The 23,129-nt window shown below is 49.3% G+C and overlaps 1 protein-coding gene across 2 annotated transcripts in view; it reads right to left on the reverse strand.

Annotated features, from left to right (window-relative positions):
• pigs (phosphatidylinositol glycan anchor biosynthesis, class S) overlaps positions 1-5,872 on the reverse strand; it is a 52,937-nt gene extending 47,065 nt beyond the window's left edge. For both annotated transcript variants that reach the window (XM_085964611.1, XM_085964610.1), the window contains exon 1: positions 5,790-5,872. In XM_085964611.1, the coding sequence (XP_085820737.1) occupies positions 5,790-5,814 (25 nt within the window). In that variant the 5' untranslated portion in view covers positions 5,815-5,872. The remainder of the gene's footprint in view (positions 1-5,789) is intronic.
• Between the last annotated feature and the right edge of the window lie 17,257 nt (positions 5,873-23,129).

Consider the following 23,129-nt stretch of genomic DNA (forward strand, 5'->3'; position numbering starts at 1 on the left):
GAGGGAGCTGGATTAACATCAGTAGAGATACAGTCAGTGACACAGGGGGAGAGGGAGCAGGATTAACATCAGTAGAGATACAGTCAGTAACACAGGGCGCTGGGGGAGAGGGGTTACTGAGTGAGTGCGAGGGAGCTGGATTAACATCAGTAGAGATACAGTCAGTGACACAGGGCGCTGGGGGAGAGGGGTTACTGAGTGAGTGCGAGAGAACAGGATTAACATCAGTAGAGATACAGTCAGTAACACAGGGCGCTGGCGGAGAGGGGTTACTGATAAGTGTGAGGGTGCTGGATTAACATCAGTAGAGATACAGTCAGTGACACAGGGCGCTGGGGGAGAGGGGTTACTGAGTGAGTGCGAGAGAGCAGGATTAACATCAGTAGAGATACAGTCAGTAACACAGGGCGCTGGCGGAGAGGGGTTACTGATAAGTGTGAGGGTGCTGGATTAACATCAGTAGAGATACAGTCAGTGACACGGGGAGAGGGGTTACTGAGTGAGTGCGAGGGAGCAGGATTAACATCAGTAGAGATACAGTCAGTGACACAGGGGGAGAGGGGTTACTGAGTGAGTGCGAGGGAGCAGGATTAACATCAGTAGAGATACAGTCAGTGACACAGGGTGCTGGGGGAGAGGGGTTACTGAGTGAGTGCGAGGGAGCAGGATTAGCATCAGTAGAGATACAGTCAGTGACACAGGGTGCTGGGGGAGAGGGGTTACTGAGTGAGTGCGAGGGAGCAGGATTAACATCAGTAGAGATACAGTCAGTAACACAGGGCGCTGGGGGAGAGGGGTTACTGAGTGACCGTGTGAGGGAGCTGGATTAACATCAGTAGAGATACAGTCAGTAACACAGGGCGCTGGGGGGGGAGGGGTTACTGAGTGAGTGAGAGGGAGCTGGATTAACATCAGTAGAGATACAGTCAGTAACACAGGGCGCTGGCGGAGAGGGGTTACTGAGTGACAGTGTGAGAGAGCTGGATTAACATCAGTAGAGATACAGACAGTGACACAGGGCGCTGGGGGAGAGGGGTTACTGAGTGAGTGAGAGGGAGCTGGATTAACATCAGTAGAGATACAGTCAGTGACACAGGGCGCTGGGAGAGGGGTTACTGACGGACAGTGTGAGGGAGCTGGATTAACATCAGTAGAGATACAGTCAGTAACACAGGGCGCTGGGGGGGAGGGGGAGCTGGATTAACATCAGTAGAGATACAGTCAGTAACACAGGGCGCTGGCGGAGAGGGGTTACTGAGTGACAGTGTGAGAGAGCTGGGTTAACATCAGTAGAGATACAGACAGTGACACAGGGCGCTGGGAGAGGGGTTACTGACGGACAGTGTGAGGGAGCTGGATTAACATCAGTAGAGATACAGTCAGTGATACAGGGCGCTGGGGGAGGAGTTACTGACGGACAGTGTGAGGGAGCTGGATTAACATCAGTAGAGATACAGTCAGTGATACAGGGCGCTGGGGGAGAGGAGATACTGAGTGACAGTGTGAGGGAGCTGGATTAACATCAGTAGAGATACAGCCAATAACACAGGGCGCTGGGGGAGGAGTTACTGAAGTTACAGATAGTATTAGATCAAAAGGAGAGGCTTATAATGTTGCCAAAAATAGTAAACCCGAGGATTGGGAGGATTTTAGAATTCAGCAAAGGAGGACCAAGAAATTGATAAAGAAAGGGAAAATAAAATGAGAGTAAACTAGCGAGAGACAAAAAAACAGACTGTAAAAGCTTCTATAGGTATGTAAAAAGGAAAAGATTAGCAAAAGTAAATGTGGGTCCCTTACTGGCTGAGACAGGAGGAATTACAATGGGGAATAAGGAAACGGCAGAGAAATTAAATAAATACTTTGTGTCTATCTTCATGGAAGATGATGCAAAAAACTTCCCGGAAATAGTGGACAACCAAGGGTCTGGCGAGAATGAGGAACTGAAAGAAATTAGTATTAGTAATAAAGTAGTACTGGAGAAATTAACAGGACTGAAAGTCAATTAATCGACTGGACCTGATTGCCTACATCCTAGGGTTTTGAAAGAGGTGGCTATATAGTGGATGCATTGGTTGCCATTTTCCAAAATTCCATAGATTCTAGAACGGTTCTCACGGATTGGAAGATAGTAAATGTAACCCTACTACTTAAGAAAGGAGGGAGAGAGAAAACGGGGAACTACAGACCAGTTAGCCTGACATCAGTAGTAGGGAAAATGCTAGAATCTATTATTAAGGACATAGTAACAGGGTGCTTAGAAAATAATAATAGGATGGGACAGAGTCATAACGGATTTATGAAAGGGAAATCGTGTTTGACAAACATAGAAGATAGGAGCAGGAGTAGGCCATTCGGCCCCTCGAGCCTGCTCCGCCATTCAATGAGATCATGGCTGATCATCCAAACTCAGTACCCCGTTCCTGCCTTCTCCCCATATCCCTTGATCCCTTTAGCCTTAAGAAATATATCTAACTCCTTCTTGAATATATTTAATGAATTGGCCTCAACTGCCTTCTGTGGTAGAGAATTTCACAGGTTCACCACTCTCTGGGTGAAGAAATTCCTCCTCATCTCTGTCCTAAATGGCTTACCCCTTATCCTTCGACTGTGACCCCTGGTTCTGGACTCCCCTGCCATCGGGAACATCCTTCCTGCATCTAGTCTGTCTAGTCCTGTTAGAATTTTATAAGTTTCAATGAGATCCCCTCTCATTCTTCTAAACTCCAGCGCGTATAAGCCCAATCGACCCAATCTCTCCTCATACGTCATTCCTGCCGTCCCAGGTATCAGTCTGGTGAATCTTCACTGCACTCCCTCCATGGCAAGAACATCCTTCCTCAGATAAGGCAACCAAAACTGCACACAATACTCAAGGTGTGGTCTCACCAAGGCCCTGTACAAATCTGTTAAGAGTTTTTTGAGGTTGTAATTAGCAGAATAGATAAGGGGGGCCAGTGAATGTGGTGTACCTGTATTTGGATTTTCAGAAGACATTCGATTAGGTGCCACACAAGAGGTTATTAAACAAAATTAGGGCTCATGGAATTGGGGGTAATATATTAGCATGGATTGAGGATTGGTTAACAGGCAGAAAACAGAGTTGGAATAAACGGGTCATTTTCGGGTTGGCAGGCTGTAACTAGTGGGGTACCGCAAGGATTAGTGCTTGGGCCTCAGCTATTCACAATCTACATCAATGATTCGAATAAGGTGACCAAATGTAATATATCCAAGTTTGCTGATGATACAAAGATGTGTGGGAATGTAAGTTGTGCAAGGAGGCTTCAAGGGGATATAGGCAGGCTAAGTGAGTGGGCAAGAACATGGAATACAATGAGGAGAAATGTGAAGTTATCCACTTTGGTAGGAAAAATAGAAAAGCAGATTATTTTTTAAATGGAGAGAGATTGGGAAATGCTGGTGTTCAGAGGGACCTGGGTGTCCTTGTACGCTAATCACTGAAAGTTAACATGCAGGTACAGCAAGCAGTTAGGAAAGCAAATGGTATGTTGGCCTTTATTACAAGAGGATTTGAGTTTAAGAGTAAAGACGTCTTACTGCAATTATATAGGGCCTTGGTGAGACCACACCTGGAGTATTGTGTACAGTTTTGGTCTCCTTACCTAAGCAAGGATATACTTGCCATAGAGGGAGTGCAACAAAGGTTCACCAGACTGGTTCCTGGGATGGGGGGATTGTCTTATGAGGACAGATTGAGTAGACTAGGCCTATAATCTCTAGAGTTTAGAAGAATGAGGTGATCTCATTGAAACATACAAAATTCTTACAGGGCTTGACAGGGTAGATGCAGGGAGGATGTTTCCCCTGGCTGGGGAGTCTAGAACCAGGGGTCAGTCTCAGAATAAGGGGTCAGCCATTTAGGACTGAGATGAGGAAAAATTTCTTCACTCAGAGGGCGGTGAATCTTTGAAATTCTCTATCCCAAAGTGCTATGGATGTTCAGTTGTTGAGTATATTCAAGAGAGAGATCGATAGATTTTTGGATATTAAGGGAATCAAGGGATACGGGGACAGTGCAGGAAAGTGGAGATGAGGTAGAAGATCAGCCATGATCTTATTGAATGGCGGAGCAGGCTCAAAGGGCCAAATGGCCGACTCCTGCACGTATTTCTTATGACAGTGTGTAGGAGCTGGATTAACATCAGTCAAGATACAGTCAATAACACAGGGCGCTGGGGGGAGGAGTTACTGAGTGACAGTGAGAGCGAGCTGGATTAACATCAGCAGAAATAGTCAATAACACAGGGCACTGGCTGGCTTTGGGGGGTGACTGCTTGGTGTAAAGGGAGGGAATGGAGGGGTAATTGAGGGTGCTGGGCAAAGGAGGGAATCTGAAAAGACTGGTAAGGAGAAGAGATATTGAGGCCACACGGCTGGGGATTTACTGAAGGCGTTTGATAGGGGTGGATAATTTTAAGGGAGCTGTACAGGGTTATTGAAGGGGCGAGGGGGGGAGTGAAGAAAAAACTTGCATTTATACAGCGCCTTTCATGACCACCAGACATCCCAAAGTGCTTTACAGCCAATGAAGTACTTTTGAATTGTGGTCACTGTTGTAATGTAGGAAACATGGCAGCTATTTGCACACAGCAAGCTCCCACAAACAGCAATGTGATAACGACCAGATAATCTGTTTTAGTGATGTTGGTTGAGGGATAAATATTGGCCTCAGGACACCGGGGAGAACTCCCCTGCTCTTCTTCGAATAGTGCCATAGCATCTTTTACATCCACAAGGGGGCAGACGTCAGTTTAACGTCTCATCCGAAAGATGGCACCTCTAACAGTGCAGCGCTCCCTCAGTACTGCCCCTCCGACAGTGCAGCTCTCCCTCAGTACTGCCCCTCAGACAGTGCAGCGCTCCCTCAGTACTGCCCCTCCGACAGTGCAGCTCTCCCTCAGTACTGCCCCTCCGACAGTGCGGCGCTCCCTCAGTACTGCCCCTCCGACAGTGCGGCGCTCCCTCAGTACTGCCCCTCCGACAGTGCGGCGCTCCCTCAGTCCTGCCCCTCCGACAGTGCGGCGCTCCCTCAGTCCTGCCCCTCCGACAGTGCGGCGCTCCCTCAGTACTGCCCCTCCGACAGTGCGGCGCTCCCTCAGTCCTGCCCCTCCGACAGTGCGGCGCTCCCTCAGTACTTCCCCTCCGACAATGCAGCGCTCCCTCAGTACTGCCCCTCCGACAGTGCAGCGCTCCCTCAGTACTGCCCCTCCGACAGTGCGGCGCTCCCTCAGTACTGCCCCTCCGACAGTGCGGCGCTCCCTCAGTCCTGCCCCTCCGACAGTGCGGCGCTCCCTCAGTCCTGCCCCTCCGACAGTGCGGCGCTCCCTCAGTACTGCCCCTCCGACAGTGCAGCGCTCCCTCAGTACTGCATTGTAGGGTCAGCCTGGCTTTGTGTGCTCCAGTCTCTGGAGTGGGGACTTGAACTCACGACCTCTGACTCAGAAGCGAGAGAGAGGGGGGAGCTGCCCACTGAGGGTTACTGTGGGCATCTGGTAGTGGAATATTGATGGTCCTGGGTGGGAGAAGGTTTATTACTGGGATCACTGGGGTTGGGTTGACACTGCCGGTTTGTGAGGCGCTGCCCGGGCCGGGAATGGAATGTCTTCACCGCCACTCGGGCCAGGTGCTGCTGGGCCTTGTCCCCGCGGGACCGGCTCATGTTCCGGAGCCCCTACCACAACCGGAGCGAAGCCTACGCTCCAGCCTTGGCAGCAGAGCCGTGTCCCTGTCCCTGTCCCTTCCCTCTCTTTCACACAGACTCGCACCTTCCACCGCCCCAGCAGTCGCCATCTTCCCTCCTGCCTCCTTGACTGACAGCCCCGTCCACCAATCAGCTTGTCTCCCGCGGCGCCCCTCTCCGCCAATCGTATTCGGGCGAGGGCGGGGCTAGTAGGAGCGCACCGCCTCCGCCACCCCGTGCATGCGCCGGGCGGGAGGCCGGGGCGGTAAAGCCGCCCACAGCCTGGCTCAGCGCTCCCCCGCTCCATGCTCGGGCCCCGGGAGGCGGCTAGGGCCGTTTCTCAGGTAAACGAGGTGAATTAATGCTCGCACTGGATGACCCCCTCTGGCACTGCTCATGGGGGCGAGGTGTTGAGATTGGGGGTGTTGGAGAGGGGGGAGTTGGGTATTTGGGAGTTGGGATTGGGGGAGAGGGATTGGGGGGTTGGGTATTTGGGTGTTGAGATTGGGGGTTTGGGATGGGGGAGAGGAAGTGTTGGGGGGGGGGGGGCTGGGGTTAGAGGATTTGGCGTCAGGGAGTAATTGGATCAGGACAATTAAATTCAGCCTCCATTTTAAGTTATAAGTTCTGTCTTCATTTTTATACTGCCATATTATAAATTCCTATATTTTCATTTATAATGGAACAATAATTTGCATTTATATAGCGCCTTTAACGTAGTAAAATGTCCCAAGGTGCTTCACAGGAGCGTAATCAGGCAAGATTTGACACCGAGCCACATTAGGAGATATTAGGATGGGTGAAAGAGGTTTTAAGGAGCGTCTTAAAGGAAAGAACGAGACTGAGAGGCGGAGAGGTTTAGGGAGGGAATTCCAGAGCTTAGGGCCCAGGCAGCTGAAGGCACGACCTCTGGCTGCCAAGATAGAGAGGGGGGTGAGACCATGGAGGGATTTGAAAACCAGAATGAGAATTTTAAATTTGAGGCATTGCTAGACTGGGAGCCAATGTAGGTCAGCGAGCACAGGGGGGTGATGGGTAAATGGGCCTTGGTACAAGTTAGAAACTGCCTATGTAAATGTGTCATGCTGTGATTACACTCTCCTACCAGTGGTACTGGTATGCTGTACTGTCTTGGTTGAGGTAAGGTGTTCTCATCAAGTAGCAGGAGTGAATCCCACAAGCTGTTTAATTGGTTTTTAGCCGTTCAACTATCTCTGGCTTCTCAACCATATTGGCCAACCGGTGGCGGTGGGTGGCCTTCTTGAACCGCTGCAGTCCGTGTGGTGAAGGTGCTCCCACAGTGCTGTTAGGTAGGGAGTTCCAGGATTTTGGCCCAGCGATGATGAAGGAATGACAATATATAACCAAGGATGCAGTGTAACTCGGAGGGGAACTAGGAGGTGGTGGCATTCCCATGCACCTGCTGCCCTTTTTAAAAAAAAGGAAGACTTTCATTTATATAGCGCCTTTCATGACTTCAGGACGTCTCAAAGTGCTTTACAGCCAAATAAATACTTTTGAAGTGTAGTCACTGTTGTAGGAAATGCAGCAGCCAATTTGTGCACAGCAAGCTCCCACAAATAGCAATGTGATAATGACCAGATAGTCTGTTTTAGTGCTGTAGGTTGAGAGATAAATATTGGCCAGGACACCAGGGAGAACTCCCCTGCTCTTCTTTTGAAAGCTTCGAATGCCCTTGTCCACGGTGGAGGTCACGGTTTTGGGAGTTGCTGCCGAAGAAGCCTTGGTGAGTCGCTGCAGCGCATCCTGTGGATAGTACACACTGCAGCCACGGTGCACCGGTGGTGGAGGGTGAAAATTTTTTTTTAAAGCTATGAAGAAAATGATCTGGAGTTTAAGTTTTAGCAGCAGTCACTCCTGACATCTATTGAACATGCTGTACAGGACTAAGCCAGAGGCCAGAGGTGCAGGAGCTCCAGTTGCACGGCCACAGATAGAGGGGCCCTGGTTGCACGGCCACAGATAGAGGGGCCCTGGTTGCACGGCCACAGATAGTAGGGCCCTGGTTACACGGCCACAGATAGAGGGGCCCTGGTTGCACGGCCACAGATAGAGGGGCCATGGTTACACGGCCACAGATAGTAGGGCCCTGGTTACAGGGCCACAGATAGAGGGGTCCTGGTTACACGGCCAAAATTGCACGAACCACTGTTACACGGCCACAGGTACAGGAGCCACGGTTATACGGCCACAGGTAGAGTAGCACCGGTTACACGGTCAAGAGCGGGAGATTCTGTGAATAAACAGAGCGAGAGATTCTGTGAGTAAACAGCGGGAGATTCTGTCAGTAAACAGGGCGGGAGATTCTGTGAGTAAACAGAGCGGGAGATTCTGTGAGTAAACAGCGGGAGATTCTGTGAGTAAACAGAGCGGGAGATTCTGTGAGTAAACAGAGCGGGAGATTCTGTGAGTATGAAGAGCGGGAGATTCTGAGAGTAAACAGTGAGATTCTGTGAGTAAACCGGGAGATTCTGAGAGTAAACAGGGCGGGAGATTCTGTGAGTATAAAGAGCAGGAGATTCTGTGAGTATAAAGAGCGGGAGTGTGATGAAATATGTCATTCATCAGACTCTGTATTTAACTACATATATTGTATTGCCTGCTCCTGTGTTCTTACCTTGTATTGTATATAGTGCACCGCCCCCTTTCTCCCCATTGGGTGTGTCGGCTCCGCCCATACCTGGCCCTACTTAAGATAAGCCCAGGCTTGTCTTGCAGCAGAATGCTAGGTGAAGACACAGGCATCTTTCTTTGCTAATAAAAGCCTAGTTTTATCCAGTTAACTTTGAGCCTTGAAGTTATTGAGGCGCATCAATTTTATTAGCAAACTTTCAACGATGGATCAACTTTTGAAACCGGAACGCTTGGATCTGAACCCGCATGCTTCGGATGCATCGGCACGGTTTGGACACTGGTTCCAGTGCTTGGAATTTTTTATGGCCAACTCCGAAGCCGTCACAGCCTCTAGAGCCACCGGGGATGTGAAACCCGGGATCCTGCAGAATCGGGTAAGCCACCGGGTTTTTCCACTCATCCAAGACGCCGCCACCTACCTGGATGCCTGCAACACCCTAAAGGCCCACTATCAGCGGCCTACCAACGAGGTGTACGCCAGGCATCTGCTTGCTACCTGCACACAGCGACCCGGAGAGTTGCTAGAGGACTTTCTAGTCACCCTAAAAGTGCTTGGCAAAGACTGCAAATGCAAAGACGTGAAAGCCACGGTATACACAGACGAGCTTATTCGGGATTCCTTTATCGCAGGCCTTAGCTCTAATTACATCCGGCAGAGACTGCTAGAGAAAACAGGCCTAGATCTGACACAGACTGTGGACACAGCGCGATCGCTGGATGTGGCTCAGAAGAACTCTGACTCCTACACTTCAGGCCGCGCGGCCCACGCCGCCTCGTACGCACCAAGGGCGCTGCCATGTTGGAAGACATCTTCCCCGCCCGGTAGCCCAACACCGTCGGGGCCCTGCTCTCCCCCCAGAAGCCCTACGACCGCCGCGACGCATCGGGGCCCCAAATGCTACTTCTGCGGGCAGCCGAAGCACACCAGGAACCTGTGCCCGGCGAAAGGCACCACCTGCTGTAAGTGCGGTAAGAAGGGGCACTTTGGGAAGGTGTGCAGAGGGAACCCCGCAGGCAAACCCGTCACCGCCGCGTGCGCGCCGTGGGAGCGGCCATCTTGGACGCCATCTTGTCCGACCTCGTGGGGTCCGCCATCTCGCGAGCAGACATCGTGGACGCCATCTTACCCGGCCTCGTGTGGCCCACCATCTTGCACCGATCAGGGCCCTACAGTGGCGTCGATCACAGTGGACCAGTCCAGACCGCACCCACTATCCAAATCGATGGTGGACATCGAGGTAAACGGGTGCAAGGTTAAATGTTTAATTGACAGCGGGAGCACGGAGAGCTTCATTCACCCTGGTCTGGTACAACGACTCTCTAACTATAGTCCCTACTCGGCATGATCTCTATGGCCGACAAAACCCAGATATCGACTATTGCGGGTTACTGCGCGGTATGATTGTCCGTTAAAGGCACTGTATATAATAATTTTAAACTGTTAATTATGAAGGATTTATGTGTGAGCGTGATCTTGGGCCTGGATTTTCAGTGCCACCACCAAAGCATCACGCTCAATTTCGGTGGGACCCAGCCGCCCCTCACAGTGTGCGGTCTGGCTACCCTGAAGGTAAAGCCGCCTTCGCTATTCGTGAACCTTACCCCTAACTGCCGGCCAATAGCGACCAAAAGCAGGAGGTACAGCTGGGAGGACAGGCGGTTTATCACAACCGAGGTAGACAGGCTCCTGAGGGAGCGCATTATGGAACACAGCAACAGCCCGTGCCTCGCCCAAGTGGTGGTGGTGAGGGGTAATGAGAAGAAGCGGATGGTGATTGACTATAGTCAAACAGTCAACATCTATACCCAACTAGACGCCTACCCGCTACCCCGCATATCCGAGATGGTGAACCAAATTGCCCAATACCGGGTGTTCTCCACTATCGACCTCAAGTCAGCATACCACCAGCTCCCTATCAGACCAGAGGACCGTTCGTACCCCGCCTTCGAGGCAAACGGACGCCTCTACCAGTTCCTCAGAGTCCCCTTTGGGGTGACGAATGGGGTCTCGGTCTTTCAGAGGGAGATAGACCGCATGGTCGATGACCACCACTTGCAGGCAACCTTCCCCTATCTCGACAACGTCACCATCTGCGGCCACAACCAACAGGACCACGACTCAAACCTCGTGAGGTTTCTGAAAACCGCACAAAAACTCAACCTCACTTACAACGAGGACAAGTGCGTTGTCAACACCACGCGCCTCTGCATACTAGGCAGCGTGGTGGAGAATGGGGAAATCGGACCAGACCCCGACCGATTGCGCCCCCTACGGGAGCTGCCCCTGCCCAACACTCCCAAAGCCCTGAAAAGGTGCCTGGGGTTATTCTCGTATTATGCCCAATGGGTCCCTAACTACTCCGATAAAGCCCGCCCCCTCTTGAAAGCATCCTCTTTCCCGCTCTCTGCTGAGGCCCATGCTGCCTTCAAAAGCATTAAGCAGGATATTGAGCGGGCCACGCTACAGGCAGTGGACGAGAACACTCCCTCTCAAGTGGAAAGTGATGCGTCTGACTTTGCCTTGGCGGCCACCCTCAACCAGGCGGGGCGGCCCGTAGCTTTCTTCTCGAGGACCCTCCAGGGGCCCGAGATCAGACACTCCTCCGTGGAAAAGGAGGCCCAAGCCATCGTGGAGGCAGTGCGCCACTGGCGGCACTACCTAGCCGGCAAACGCTTCACCCTACTTACCGACCAACGATCGGTAGCGTTTATGTTCAATAATACAGGGAAGATTAAAAATAATAAGATTCTTAGGTGGCGGATCATATACCGGCCGGGGGCCCTTAACGAATCCCCCGACGCCCCCTCACGAGGGATGTGTGCCAACGCCACCGGGGATCGGCTACAGACCCTCCACAACGACCTCTGCCACCCAGGGGTCACACGGCTGTTCCACTTCATAAAGTCCCGCAACTTACCCTACTCGATTGAGGAAGTTCGGTCTCTGACCAGGAACTGCCGCACTTGCGCTGAGTGCAAGCCTCGGTTCTACCGCCCTGATAGAGCCCACCTAATCAAAGCTACACGGCCCTTTGAGCGGCTTAGCTTAGATTTCAAGGGCCCCCTCCCGTCCGTCGACCGCAATGTTTACTTCCTGAACATTGTGGACGAATACTCCCGTTTCCCATTCGCCTTCCCCTGCCCAGACATGACCAGCGCCATGGTCATCAAATGCCTCAACAGCCTGTTCGGTATGCCAAGCTATATCCACACGGATAGGGGGGCGTCCTTCATGAGTGAAGAGCTACGCCAGTACATGCTGTCCAAGGGGATTGCCACGAGCCGTACCACCAGCTACAACCCCCGGGGTAACGGTCAGGTGGAGCGAGAGAACGGGACAGTATGGAGGGCAGTCACTCTAACTCTAAGGACCAAGGGCTTCCCTATCTCCCGCTGGCAGGAAGTCCTCCCAGATGTGCTCCACTCAATACGGTCACGATTGTGTACCGCCACTAATGCCACGCCTCATGAGCTAATGTTTGTGTTTCCCCGGAAATCCACCTCAGGCGTATCCATACCGTCATGGCTCTCCACCCCAGGTCCGGTACTTTTGCGGAAGCATGTGAGGGGCCACAAGACGGACCCTCTCGTGGAGCCAGTGCACCTGCTCCACGCCAACCCACAATATGCGTATGTCCGGCACGCCGACGGACGGGAGGACACTGTGTCCATAAAAGACCTCGCCCCAGCCAGTAACAACAGCGACAACGACTACAACAACAACAGCAACAACGACAACAACCACAACAACTATTACCCACCCACTCCACCCACTATTCTTTCATCACCCCCGGAAGAACACCAGCCAACGGTACCTCCACCACCTACTCCTTCAACAACCCCGGTGGCGCCCCCGGCAGAGACCCAGGAAACCACCCGGGACACCCAGCCGGCACCCGCGGCACCGCAACCGTTACGTCGGTCACAGAGGACTATCACACCCCCGGACAGACTAAATCTGTAGAAGGGGTGAATGTGATGAAATATGTCATTCATCAGACTCTGTATTTAACTACATATATTGTATTGCCTGCTCCTGTGTTCTTACCTTGTATTGTATATAGTGCACCGCCCCCTTTCTCCCCATTGGGTGTGTCTGCTTCGCCCATACCTGGCCCTACTTAAGACAAGCCCAGGCTTGTCTTGCAGCAGAACAGCAGAATGCTAGGTGAAGACACAGGCATCTTTCTTTGCTAATAAAAGCCTAGTTTTATCCAGTTAACTTTGAGCCTTGAAGTTATTGAGGCGCATCAGGGAGATTCTGTGAGTAAACACAGCGGGAGATTCTGTGAGTAAACAGCAGGAGATTCTGAGAGTAAACAGGGCGGGAGATTCTGTGTAAACAGAGCGGGAGATTCTGTGAGTATAAAGAGCGGGAGATTCTGTGAGTATAAAGAGCGGGAGATTCTGAGAGTAAACAGGGCGGGAGATTCTGTGAGTAAACAGAGCGGGAGATTCTGTGAGTAAACAGAGCGGGAGATTCTGTGAGTAAACAGAGCGGGAGATTCTGTGAGTAAACAGAGCGGGAGATTCTGTGAGTAAACAGAGCGGGAGATTCTGTGAGTAAACAGAGCGGGAGATTCTGTGAGTAAACAGAGCGGGAGATTCTGTGAGTAAACAGAGCGGGAGATTCTGTGAGTAAACAGAGCGGGAGATTCTGTGAGTAAACAGAGCGGGAGATTCTGTGAGTAAACAGAGCGGGAGATTCTGTGAGTAAACAGAGCGGGAGATTCTGTGAGTAAACAGAGCGGGAGATTCTGTGTAAACAGCGGGAGATTCTGTGAGTAAACAGAGCGGGAGATTCTGTGAGTAAACAGAGCGGGAGATTCTGTGAGTAAACAGAGCGGGAGATTCTGTGAGTAAACAGCAGGAGATTCTGTGAGTAAACAGGGAGATTCTGTGAGTAAACAGGGCAGGAGATTCTGTGAGTAAACAGGGCGGGAGATTCTGTGAGTAAGAACATAAGAACATAACATAAGAAATAGGAGCAGGAGTAGGCCAATCGGCCCCTCGAGCCTGCTCCGCCATTCAATAAGATCATGGCTGATCTGATCCTAACCGCCAATCTACTATCACAGAACCATCTCCTGAATCTAACAAAATTAGACACACGAAATAGGAGCAGGATCAGGCTACACGGCCCCTGGGCCCGCTCCGCTACACACAGGGCCATGACCGATCCGAACCTAGACTCATGTCCAAATTCCTGCCCGTTCCCCATAACCCTTTATTCCCTTTACTTCTAGGAAACTGTCTATTTCTGTTTTAAATTTATGTAATGATGTAGCTTCTACAGCTTTTTGGGGCAGCATATTCCATGGACCTACCACCCTCTGAGTGAAGTAGTTCCTCCTCATCTCAGTTTTGAAAGAGCAGCCCCTTATTCTAAGACTATGCCCCCTAGTTCTAGTTTCACCCATCATCGGGAACATCCTCCCCGCATCCACCCGATCCAACCCCTTCACAATCTTATATGTTTCAATAAGATCGCCTCTCATTCTTCTGAACTCCAATGAGTAGAGTCCCAATCTATTCAACCTCTCCTCATATGTCCATCCCCGGGATTAACCGAGTGAACCTTCTTTGTACTGACTCGAGAGCAAGTATGTCTTTTCTTAAGTATGGACACCAAAACTGTATGCAGTATTCCAGGTGCGGTCTCACCAATACCTTGTACAACTGAAGCAATACCTCCCTATTTTTATATTCTATCCCCCTAGCAATGAAAGCCAACATTCCATTGGCCTTCTTAATCACTTGCTGCACCTGCATACTAACCTTTTGAGTTTCGTGCACCAGGACCCCCAGATCCCTTTGTACTTCAGTACTTTCCAGTTTCTTGCCATTAAGATAATAACTTGCTCTACGATTTTTCCTGCCAAAGTGCATAACCTCACACTTTCCAGTATTGTATTCCATCTGTCAAATCTCTGCCCACTTACTTAGCCTGTCTATGTCCCCTTGCAGGTTTTTTATGTCCTCCTCACTCACTACTTTCCCTCCCATCTTAGTATCATCTGCAAACTTTGATATGTTACACTCGGTCCCCTCCTCCAAATCGTTAATATAGATTGTAAAGAGTTGGGGACCCAGCACTGACCCCTGTGGAACACCACTAGTTACTGATTGCCAGTCCGAGAATGAACCATTTATCCCAACTCTCTGCCTTCTGTTAGATAGCCAATCCTCTATCCATGCCAGAATATTACCCCCAATCCCATGATTTTTTATCTTAAGCAATAATCTTTTGTGTGGCACCTTGTCAAATGCCTTTTGGAAGTCTAAATACACTACGTCCACTGGTTCCCCTTTATCCACCCTATATGTTACTTCCTCAAAGAACTCCAGCAAATTTGTCAAACATGACTTCCCCTTCATAAAACCATGCTGACTTTGTCCTATTAAATTATGATTATCCAAATGTCCTGTTACTGTCTCCTTAATAATGGACTCCAATATTTTATCTACCACAGATGTTAGGCTAACCGGTCTATAGTTTCCAGCCTTCTGTCTACTGCCCTTTTTAAATAAGGGTGTTACATTAGCAGTTTTCCAGTCTGCTGGGACCTTTGCTGAGTCCAGGGAGTTTTGGAAAATTATTACCAATGCATCCACAATCCCTACCGCCACTTCCCTCAAGACCCTAGGATGTAAGTCATCAGGTCCAGGTGATTTATCCGCCTTGAGTCCCATTATTTTACCGAGTACCACTTCCTTAGTGATTTTGATCGTGTTTAGCTCCTCCCCCCCCTATAGCCCCCTGTTTGTCCAGTGTTGGGATATACAAAATATTCATTCAGTGTTTTTGCCATCTCCATATTTCCCACCATTAATTTCCCGGTCTCATCCTCTAAGGGACCAACATTTACTTTAGCCACCCTTTTTCTTTTATATAACTATAAAAACTTTTACTATCTGTTTTTATATTTTTTGCTAATTTAATTTCATAATCTATCTTCCCTTTCTTAATCAATCTTTTTGTTATTTTTTGCTGTCTTTTAAAGTTTTCCCAATCCTCTATCCTCCCACTAGATTTGGCTACCTTATATGCCCTTGTTTTTAGTCGAATACTATCCTTAATTTCTTTACTTAGCCACGGATGGCTGTCTTTTCTTTTACACCCTTTTCTTTTCAGTGGAATATATATTTTTTGGAAGTTGTAAAATAACTCCTTAAATGTACACCACTGATCATGTATCGTCTTACCCTTTAATCTATTTTCCCAATCCACTCTACTCAATTCCGCTCTCATACCTTCATAGTCTCCTTTATTCAAGCTTAGCACGCTTGTTTGAGATCCAACCTTCTCACCCTCTAATTGAATATGGAATTCAACCATGTTATGGTCACTCATTCCAAGGGGATCCTTTACTAGGACATTTTTAATTAATCCTGTCTCGTTACACAGGACCAGATCTAAGGTTGCTTGCCCCCTGGTCGGTTCAGTTACATACTGCTCAAGAAACCCATCCCTAATACACTCAATGAACTCATCCTCAAGGCAGCCCTGCCCAATTTGATTTGTCCAATTACTATGATAGTTAAAATCCCCCATAATTATAGATGCTCCCTTATTACAAGTCTCAACTATTTCCTGATTGATACTCCGTCCAACAGAGTTGCAACTGTTCGGAGGCCTATAGACTACGCCCACTAGTGTTTTTTCCCCCTTATTATTCCTTATCTCCACCCAAACTGTTTGATTATCCTGATCTTTTGACCCAATATCATTTCTCTGTATTACAGTGATTCCTTCCTTTATTAACATAGCCACCCCACCTCCCCTTCCTTCCTGCCTGTCCTTCCTGATCGTTAAATAACCTGGTATGTTTAATTCCCAGGCATTGTCACCCTGCAGCCATGTTTCTGTAATGGCCACAAGATCATACCCATATGTAGTTATTTATGCCATTAACTCGTCTATTTTGTTACGAATGCTACGTGCATTCAGATAGAGAACTTTCAAAGATGTTTTGTGACACTTAGTTCCTGCTTTTGCCCTTTTTATTACTTTACCTTTTACTCCATACCTTCTGCCCCTTCCTGACACGCTCTGGTTTTTAATTTCCCCACTGCTACCTAAGTCTATTACCTTCTCTGTTGTCATTTTTATTATTTGCTCTCTAGGAACCTCCCCCCCACTAGTTAGTTTAAAGCCCTCTCTACAGCCCTAGTTATATGATCCGCCAGGACTCTAGTCCCAGCACTGGCCAAGTGAAGCCCGTCCCAACGGAACAGCTCCCTCCTGCCCCAGTACTGGTGCCAGTGTCCCAGGAAGCAAAACCCATTTCTCCCACACCAGTCTTTGAGCCACGCATTTAACTCTCTAATTTTATTTGTCCTAGCCAAATTCGCTCGTGGCTCAGGTAATAATCCAGAGATTATTACCCTTGAGGTTCTGTTTTTTAATTTGACCCCTAGCTGCTCATACTCCTTTAACAGAACCGGCTTCCTAGTCCTATCTACGTCGTTTGTACCAACATGGACCACAACTGGATCCACCCCCTCCCACTGCAAGTTTCTTTCCAGCCCAGAGGAGATGTCCTTAACCCTGGTAGGCAACACAGCCTTCGGGACTCTCGCTCTCGGCTGCAGAGAACTCTATCTATCCCCCTAATAATACTATCCCCTACCACTACAACATTTCTATTTACTCCCCCCTCTTGAATGGCCCCCCATTCCACGGTGCTGTGGCCAGGTTGCTCATCCTCCCTGCAGTCCCTGCTCCTGTCCCCACAGGGAGTAAGAACCTCGAACCTGTTGGTCAAGAGCAAGGGCTGCGGCTCCTCCAGCTCTACCTCCTGGATCCCCGTACCTGCCTCACTCGTAGTCACACCGTCCTGTCCTTGACCATGGGCTACATCTGAATTACTTAACTTCGTAGGTGTGACCACCTCCTGATACACAGAGTCCAGGTACTTCTCCCCCTCCCTGATGTGTCGCAGTGTCTGAAGCTCAGACTCCAGCTCATCAACACGGAACTGGAGTTCCTGTAGCAGCAGACACTTGTCACAGACGTAATCACCGTGAGCCTCAATGGGGTTCACCGGCTCCCACATCTCGCAACAGCAACACATCACCTGCTCCATTCTATGTAATTAATTAAATTTTTTATTGTTAGTTATGGACACCCTCTGCCCGATTTTAGATGCTAGTATCCCCTTTAATTAATTGGATTTAAATTAAATCAATCCCTCTAGTTACACCAGTTAAATGGTTTACCAACAGTCACTCTGCACCAGAAAGTCCTTGGTACACCACAGCAACCTTAAAAACTATAAACCACAGACTTAAAGTTTTAAAATGAGAGAAATAATCCAACCAATCACCTACTTGTTTTGTGGTGACGTCACACCTTGAATACTTTTTACCTCTCTCCTTGCCTGAGATTGGAGATTGGTGAGGCCTACCTGAGCCTCTGGGGCCTCTTGTAGTCGCTCTGCCGCGCTGCTCCGCCTCCACCCGCTGCCAATGCCGCACTGAGGCCTACCTGAGCCTCTGGGGCCTCTTGTAGTCGCTCTGCCACGCTGCTCCGCCTCCACCCGCTGCCGATGCCGCACTGAGGCCTACCTGAGCCTCTGGGGCCTCTTGTAGTCGCTCTGCCGCGCTGCTCCGCCTCCACCCGCTGCCGATGCCGCACTGAGACCTACCTGAGCCTCTGGGGCCTCTTGTAGTCGCTCTGCCGCGCTCTCTGCCTCCACCCGCTGCCGATGCCGCACTGAGGCCTACCTGAACCTCTGGGGCCTCTTGTAGTCGCTCTGCCGCGCTGCTCCGCCTCCACCCGATGCCGCACAGCGGGAGATTCTGTGAGTAAACAGCGGGAGATTCTGTGAGTAAACAGAGTGGGAGATTCTGTGAGTAAACAGGGAGATTCTGTGAGTAAACAGGGCGGGAGATTCTGTGAGTAAACAGGGCGGGAGATTCTGAGAGTAAACAGAGCAGCGGGAGCGGCGGATCTGCGAGGGAGCAACGGCTGTGGGAGAAAATAAAGGTCGGTGATTTTCAGGGCTAGTTGAGCAGTGGGAGCGGCGACAGAATTCGAGAGTGACATCACAGTACAGAAAGTGACGCCGGCGCAGGGGAAGAAGCTGATTGGTGAGTAATGGGTGAGTGCTTTTCTTTTCTTCAATTTTAAGATTATTTCTTTTAAGGTAGTTCATAGTTAAAGTAGTTCGGGAGAGTGAGCATCCGAGAGTTTAAATTTGATGTAAGAATTTTTAAATTAAAATTATGGCGGGGGACCTCAGTCCCGTGTGTTGCACGGCCTGCAGCATGTGGGAATTCCTAGACGCTTCTTGCAGTCAGGATGACCACATGTGCAGTAAGTGCCAACGGTTTGGCCAACTTGAGATCCGGTTTTCGGAGCTCGAGCGTCAACTGGAGGCACTGCGGTGTACCCGCGAGGCTGAGAGTTACGTGGATAGCACGCTTTTAGATGTGGTCACCCCGCAGCTTAAGAAAGTGCAGTCAGAGAGGGAATGGGAGACCACCAGTCAGAAGAAGGGGGGCAGGCAGGTAGTCAGGAAAGCCCCAGAGTGCCTCTCACTCAACAACCGTTTTTCTGTGTTGGAAAACGGTGAAAGTGACGGTTCCTCTGGGGAGTGCAGCCAGAGCCAAGTTCACGACACTGTGGGTGGCTCAGCTGCACAAGGGGGGAGGAGTAAGAGTGGAAGGGCAATAGTGGTAGGAGACTCAATAGTGAGGGGTGCAGACAGGCGTTTCTGCGGCCGCAGACGTGACTCCAGCATGATATGTTGCCTCCGCGGTGCCAGGGTCAAGGATGTCACTGAACGGCGGGAGGGCGAACAGTCAGAGGTCGTGGTTCACATTGGTACCAATGACATGGGTAGAAAGAGGGATGAGGCCCTGCAACAAGAATTTAGGGAGCTAGGTAGCAGATTAAAAAGCAGGACCTCAAAGGTTGTAATCTCTGGATTACTCTCGGTGCCACGTGCTAGTGAGTATAGAAATAGGAGGATAGAGCAGATGAATGCGTGGCTAAAGAGTTGGTGCAAGAGGGAGGGCTTTAGTTTCCTGGATCGCTGGGTCTGTTTCTGGGGAAGGTGGGACCTGTACAAGTCAGACGGGTTGCACCTGAACCGGAACGGGACCAACATCCTTGCGGTTAGGTTTGCTAGTGCTGTTGGGGGGGGGGTTAAATTAACTTGGCAGGGGGATGGGATACGGAGTGGAGCTATAGTAGGGGGTGATGCACAGCCAAATATAGAGGAAAAAACAAGTCAGTCCAGAAAGTAGAGCAAATATGTAACGGCACAAGGGAGTATGGCATTTATTTTAATGCAAGGAGTCTTGCGAGTAAGGCAGATGAATTGAAGGTGTTGATGAACACATGGGAGTATGATATCACAGAGATATGGTTGAGGGAGGTGCAGGACTGGCAGCTCAATATTCCGGGGTATAGAATCTTCAGGCGAGACAGAGGGGGGTGTAAAAGAGGAGGGGGTGTCGCAATATTAATCAAGGAGTCAATTACTGCTGTAAGGAGGGATGATATCTGAGCAAGTTCCTCTAATGAGGCCATATGGGTAGAGATTAAAAACAAAAAGGGGGCAAGCACTTTGCTGGGAGTGTACTATAGGCCCCCAAACAGTCAGGGGGAGATAGAGGAACAGATATGTAGGCAAATCTCAAGTGTAGAAATAATAATAGGGTAATAATAGTAGGGGATTTCAACTTCCCCAATATTAACTGGGATAGTCAGAGTGTGAAAGGCTTGGAGGGTGTGGAATTCTTAAAGTGCATCCAGGAGAGCTTTTTGAGCCAGCATGTAGAAAGTCCTACAAGAGAGGGGGTGGTACTGGACCTAATTCTAGGGAATGTAGCCGGGCAAGTGGTAGAAGTGTCAGTAGGAGAGCATTTTGGTGACGCTGACCATAATTCGGTGAGATTTAAGGTAGTCATGGAAAAGGACAAAGATGGACCGGAAATAAAGGTTCTAAATTGGGGGAAGGCCGATTTTAATATGATAAGGCAGGATCTGGCCAAAATGGACTGGGATCAGCTACTTGTAGGAAAATCCACATCAGAGCATTGGGAGTCATTCAGAAAGGAAATAGAGAGAGTACAGCACCAACATGTTCCCGTAAAGGTCAAGGGTGGGACCAACAAGTCCAGGGAACCCTGGATGTCAAGGGATATACAAGAATGGATTAGAAAAAAAGGGAGGCTTTTGGCAGATACAAAGGACTAAAAATAGTGGAAGCCCTAGAGGAGTATAGAAAGTGCAGGGGGGTACTTAAAAAAGAAATTAGGAGAGCAAAGAGGGGGCATGAAAAAACACTGGTGGACAAAATAAAGGAAAATCCCAAGGTGTTTTATAAGTATATTAAGGGCAAGAGGATAACCAGGGAAAGAGTAGAGCCCATTAGGGACCAAAGTGGCAATCTGTGTGTAGAGCCAGATATTGTAGGTGAGGTTTTAAATGAATATTTTGCATCTGTGTTCACTATGGAGAAGGATGATGTAGGCATAGAAATCAGGCAGGGGGATTGTGATATACTTGAACAAATTAGCATTGAGAGGGAGGAGGTACTAGCGGCTTTAGCGGGCTTAAAAGTGGATAAATCCCCAGGCCCAGACGAGATGTATCCCAGCCTGCTGTGTGAGGCAAGGGAGGAGATTGCAGAGGCTCTGACACAAATTTTCAGAACCTCTCTGGCCACAGGGGAGGTGCCAGAGGACTGGAGGACAGCTAACGTAGTACCATTATTCAAGAAGGGTAGTAGGGATAAACCAGGGAATTACAGGCCAGTGAGCCTAACATCAGTGGTAGGGAAATTATTGGAAAAAATTCTGAGGGACAGAATTAACCTCCACTTGGAGAGGCAAGGATTAATCAAGGATAGTCAGCATGGCTTTGTCAGGGGGAGATCATGTCTCACCAATTTGATTGAATTTTTCAAGGGGGTGACTAGGTGTGTGGATGAGGGTAGTGCAGTTGATGTAGTCTACATGGACTTCAGTAAGGCTTTTGACAAAGTCCCGCAAGGGAGACTGGTCAAGAAGGTAAGAGCCCATGGGATCCAGGGCAATTTGGCACATTGGATCCAAAATTGGCTTAGTGGCAGGAGGCAGAGGGTGATGGTCGAAGGTTGTTTTTGTGACTGGAAGCCTGTGTCCAGTGGTGTACCGCAGGGATCGGTGCTGGGTCCCTTGCTGTTTGTAGTGTACATTAATGATTTAGATATGATTGTAGGAGGTATGATCAGTAAGTTTGCAGAGGACCCGAAAATTGGTGGAGTGGTAAATAGCGAGGAGGGAAGCCTCAGGCTACAGGACAATATAGACGGGTTGGTCAGATGGGCAGAACAGTGGCAAATGGAATTTAACCCTGAAAAGTGTGAGGTGATGCATTTTGGGAAGGCAAGGGAATATACAATGAATGGTAGGACCCTAGGAAGGACAGAGGATCAGAGGGACCTTGATGTGCATGTACATAGATCCCTGAAGGCAGCAGAACAGGTGGATAAGGTGGTTAAGAAGGCATATGGGATACTTGCCTTCATTAGCTGAGGCATATGGGGAGGTTATGATGGAGCTGTACAAGACGCTAGTTAGGCCACAGCTGGAATACTGTGTGCAGTTCTGGTCGCCACACTATAGGAAGGATGTGATTGCATTGGAGAGGGTGCAGAGGAGATTCACCAGGATGTTACCTGGGCTGGAGCGTTTCAGCTATGAAGAGAGACTGGACAGGCTGGGGTTGTTTTCCTTAGAGCAGAGAAGGCTGAGGGGGGACCTGATTGAGGTGTACAAAATTATGAGGGGCATAGATAGGATAGATGGAAATGAACTTTTCCCCTTAGTCGAGGGGTCAATAACCAGGGGGCATAGTTTCATGGTAAGGGGCAGGAGGTTTAGAGGGGATTTGAGGAAAAACTTTTTCACCCAGAGGGTGTTGGAATCTGGAACTCACTGCCTGATGGTAGAGGCAGGAACCCTCACAACATTCAAGAAGCATTTAGATGAGCACTTGAAACGCCATAGCATACAAGGCTACGGACCAAGTGCTGGAAAATGGGATTAGAATGGATAGGGCTTGATGGTCGGCGCAGACACGATGGGCCGAAGGGCCTCTTTCTGTGCTGTATAACTCTATATGACTATATAAGCATTGCCATACTTCACCGAACGTACATCCAAACCTTTAACTAACAATTCGATGGAACAAAATATTCATGAGCAATATTGTTACAAAACCTGCCCTTTCTGCCTTCTCCCATTTCATTATCAGCACATCATAATGTTTCAGTTCTGTCTTTGCATTTGGAGGCAATGCCCGAGAGGTAATCGAGTGAGAGGTTTAGACTATCGGATTCTTTCAACTCGTAACAGTGGCTGAGATCGGGTCTACCGGCAGGTTGAGTTTAAAGAAAGCGAGAGAACGAAGTCCTGACCTGGGCTCCATTACAAGTGAAAAGCAAGGTGCAATAGGAAAATCTTAAAATTGTGTTTTAAACTCAGTTACCTGAAGATAAAAATCATTCTGAAGAAAATCAAGATGGCGGCTCAGCTAGCACAGCGCAAAAAAAAGAGAAACAACGATGGAGGAATGACAATATATGACCAAGGATGCAGTGTAACTCGGAGGGGAACTAAGAGGTGATGGCATTCCCATACACCTGCTGCCCTTAAAAAAAAAAAGGAAGACTTTCATTTATATAGCACCTTTCACCACCTCAGGACGTCCCAAAGTGCTTTATAACCAATGAAGTACTTCTGAAGTATAGTCACTAATAATGTAGGAAAC

The sequence above is a fragment of the Somniosus microcephalus genome, chromosome 22 (genome assembly GCF_052327205.1).
Source record: "Somniosus microcephalus isolate GS21.2 chromosome 22, FLI_Smic_1.0, whole genome shotgun sequence".
NCBI lineage: Eukaryota > Metazoa > Chordata > Chondrichthyes > Squaliformes > Somniosidae > Somniosus > Somniosus microcephalus.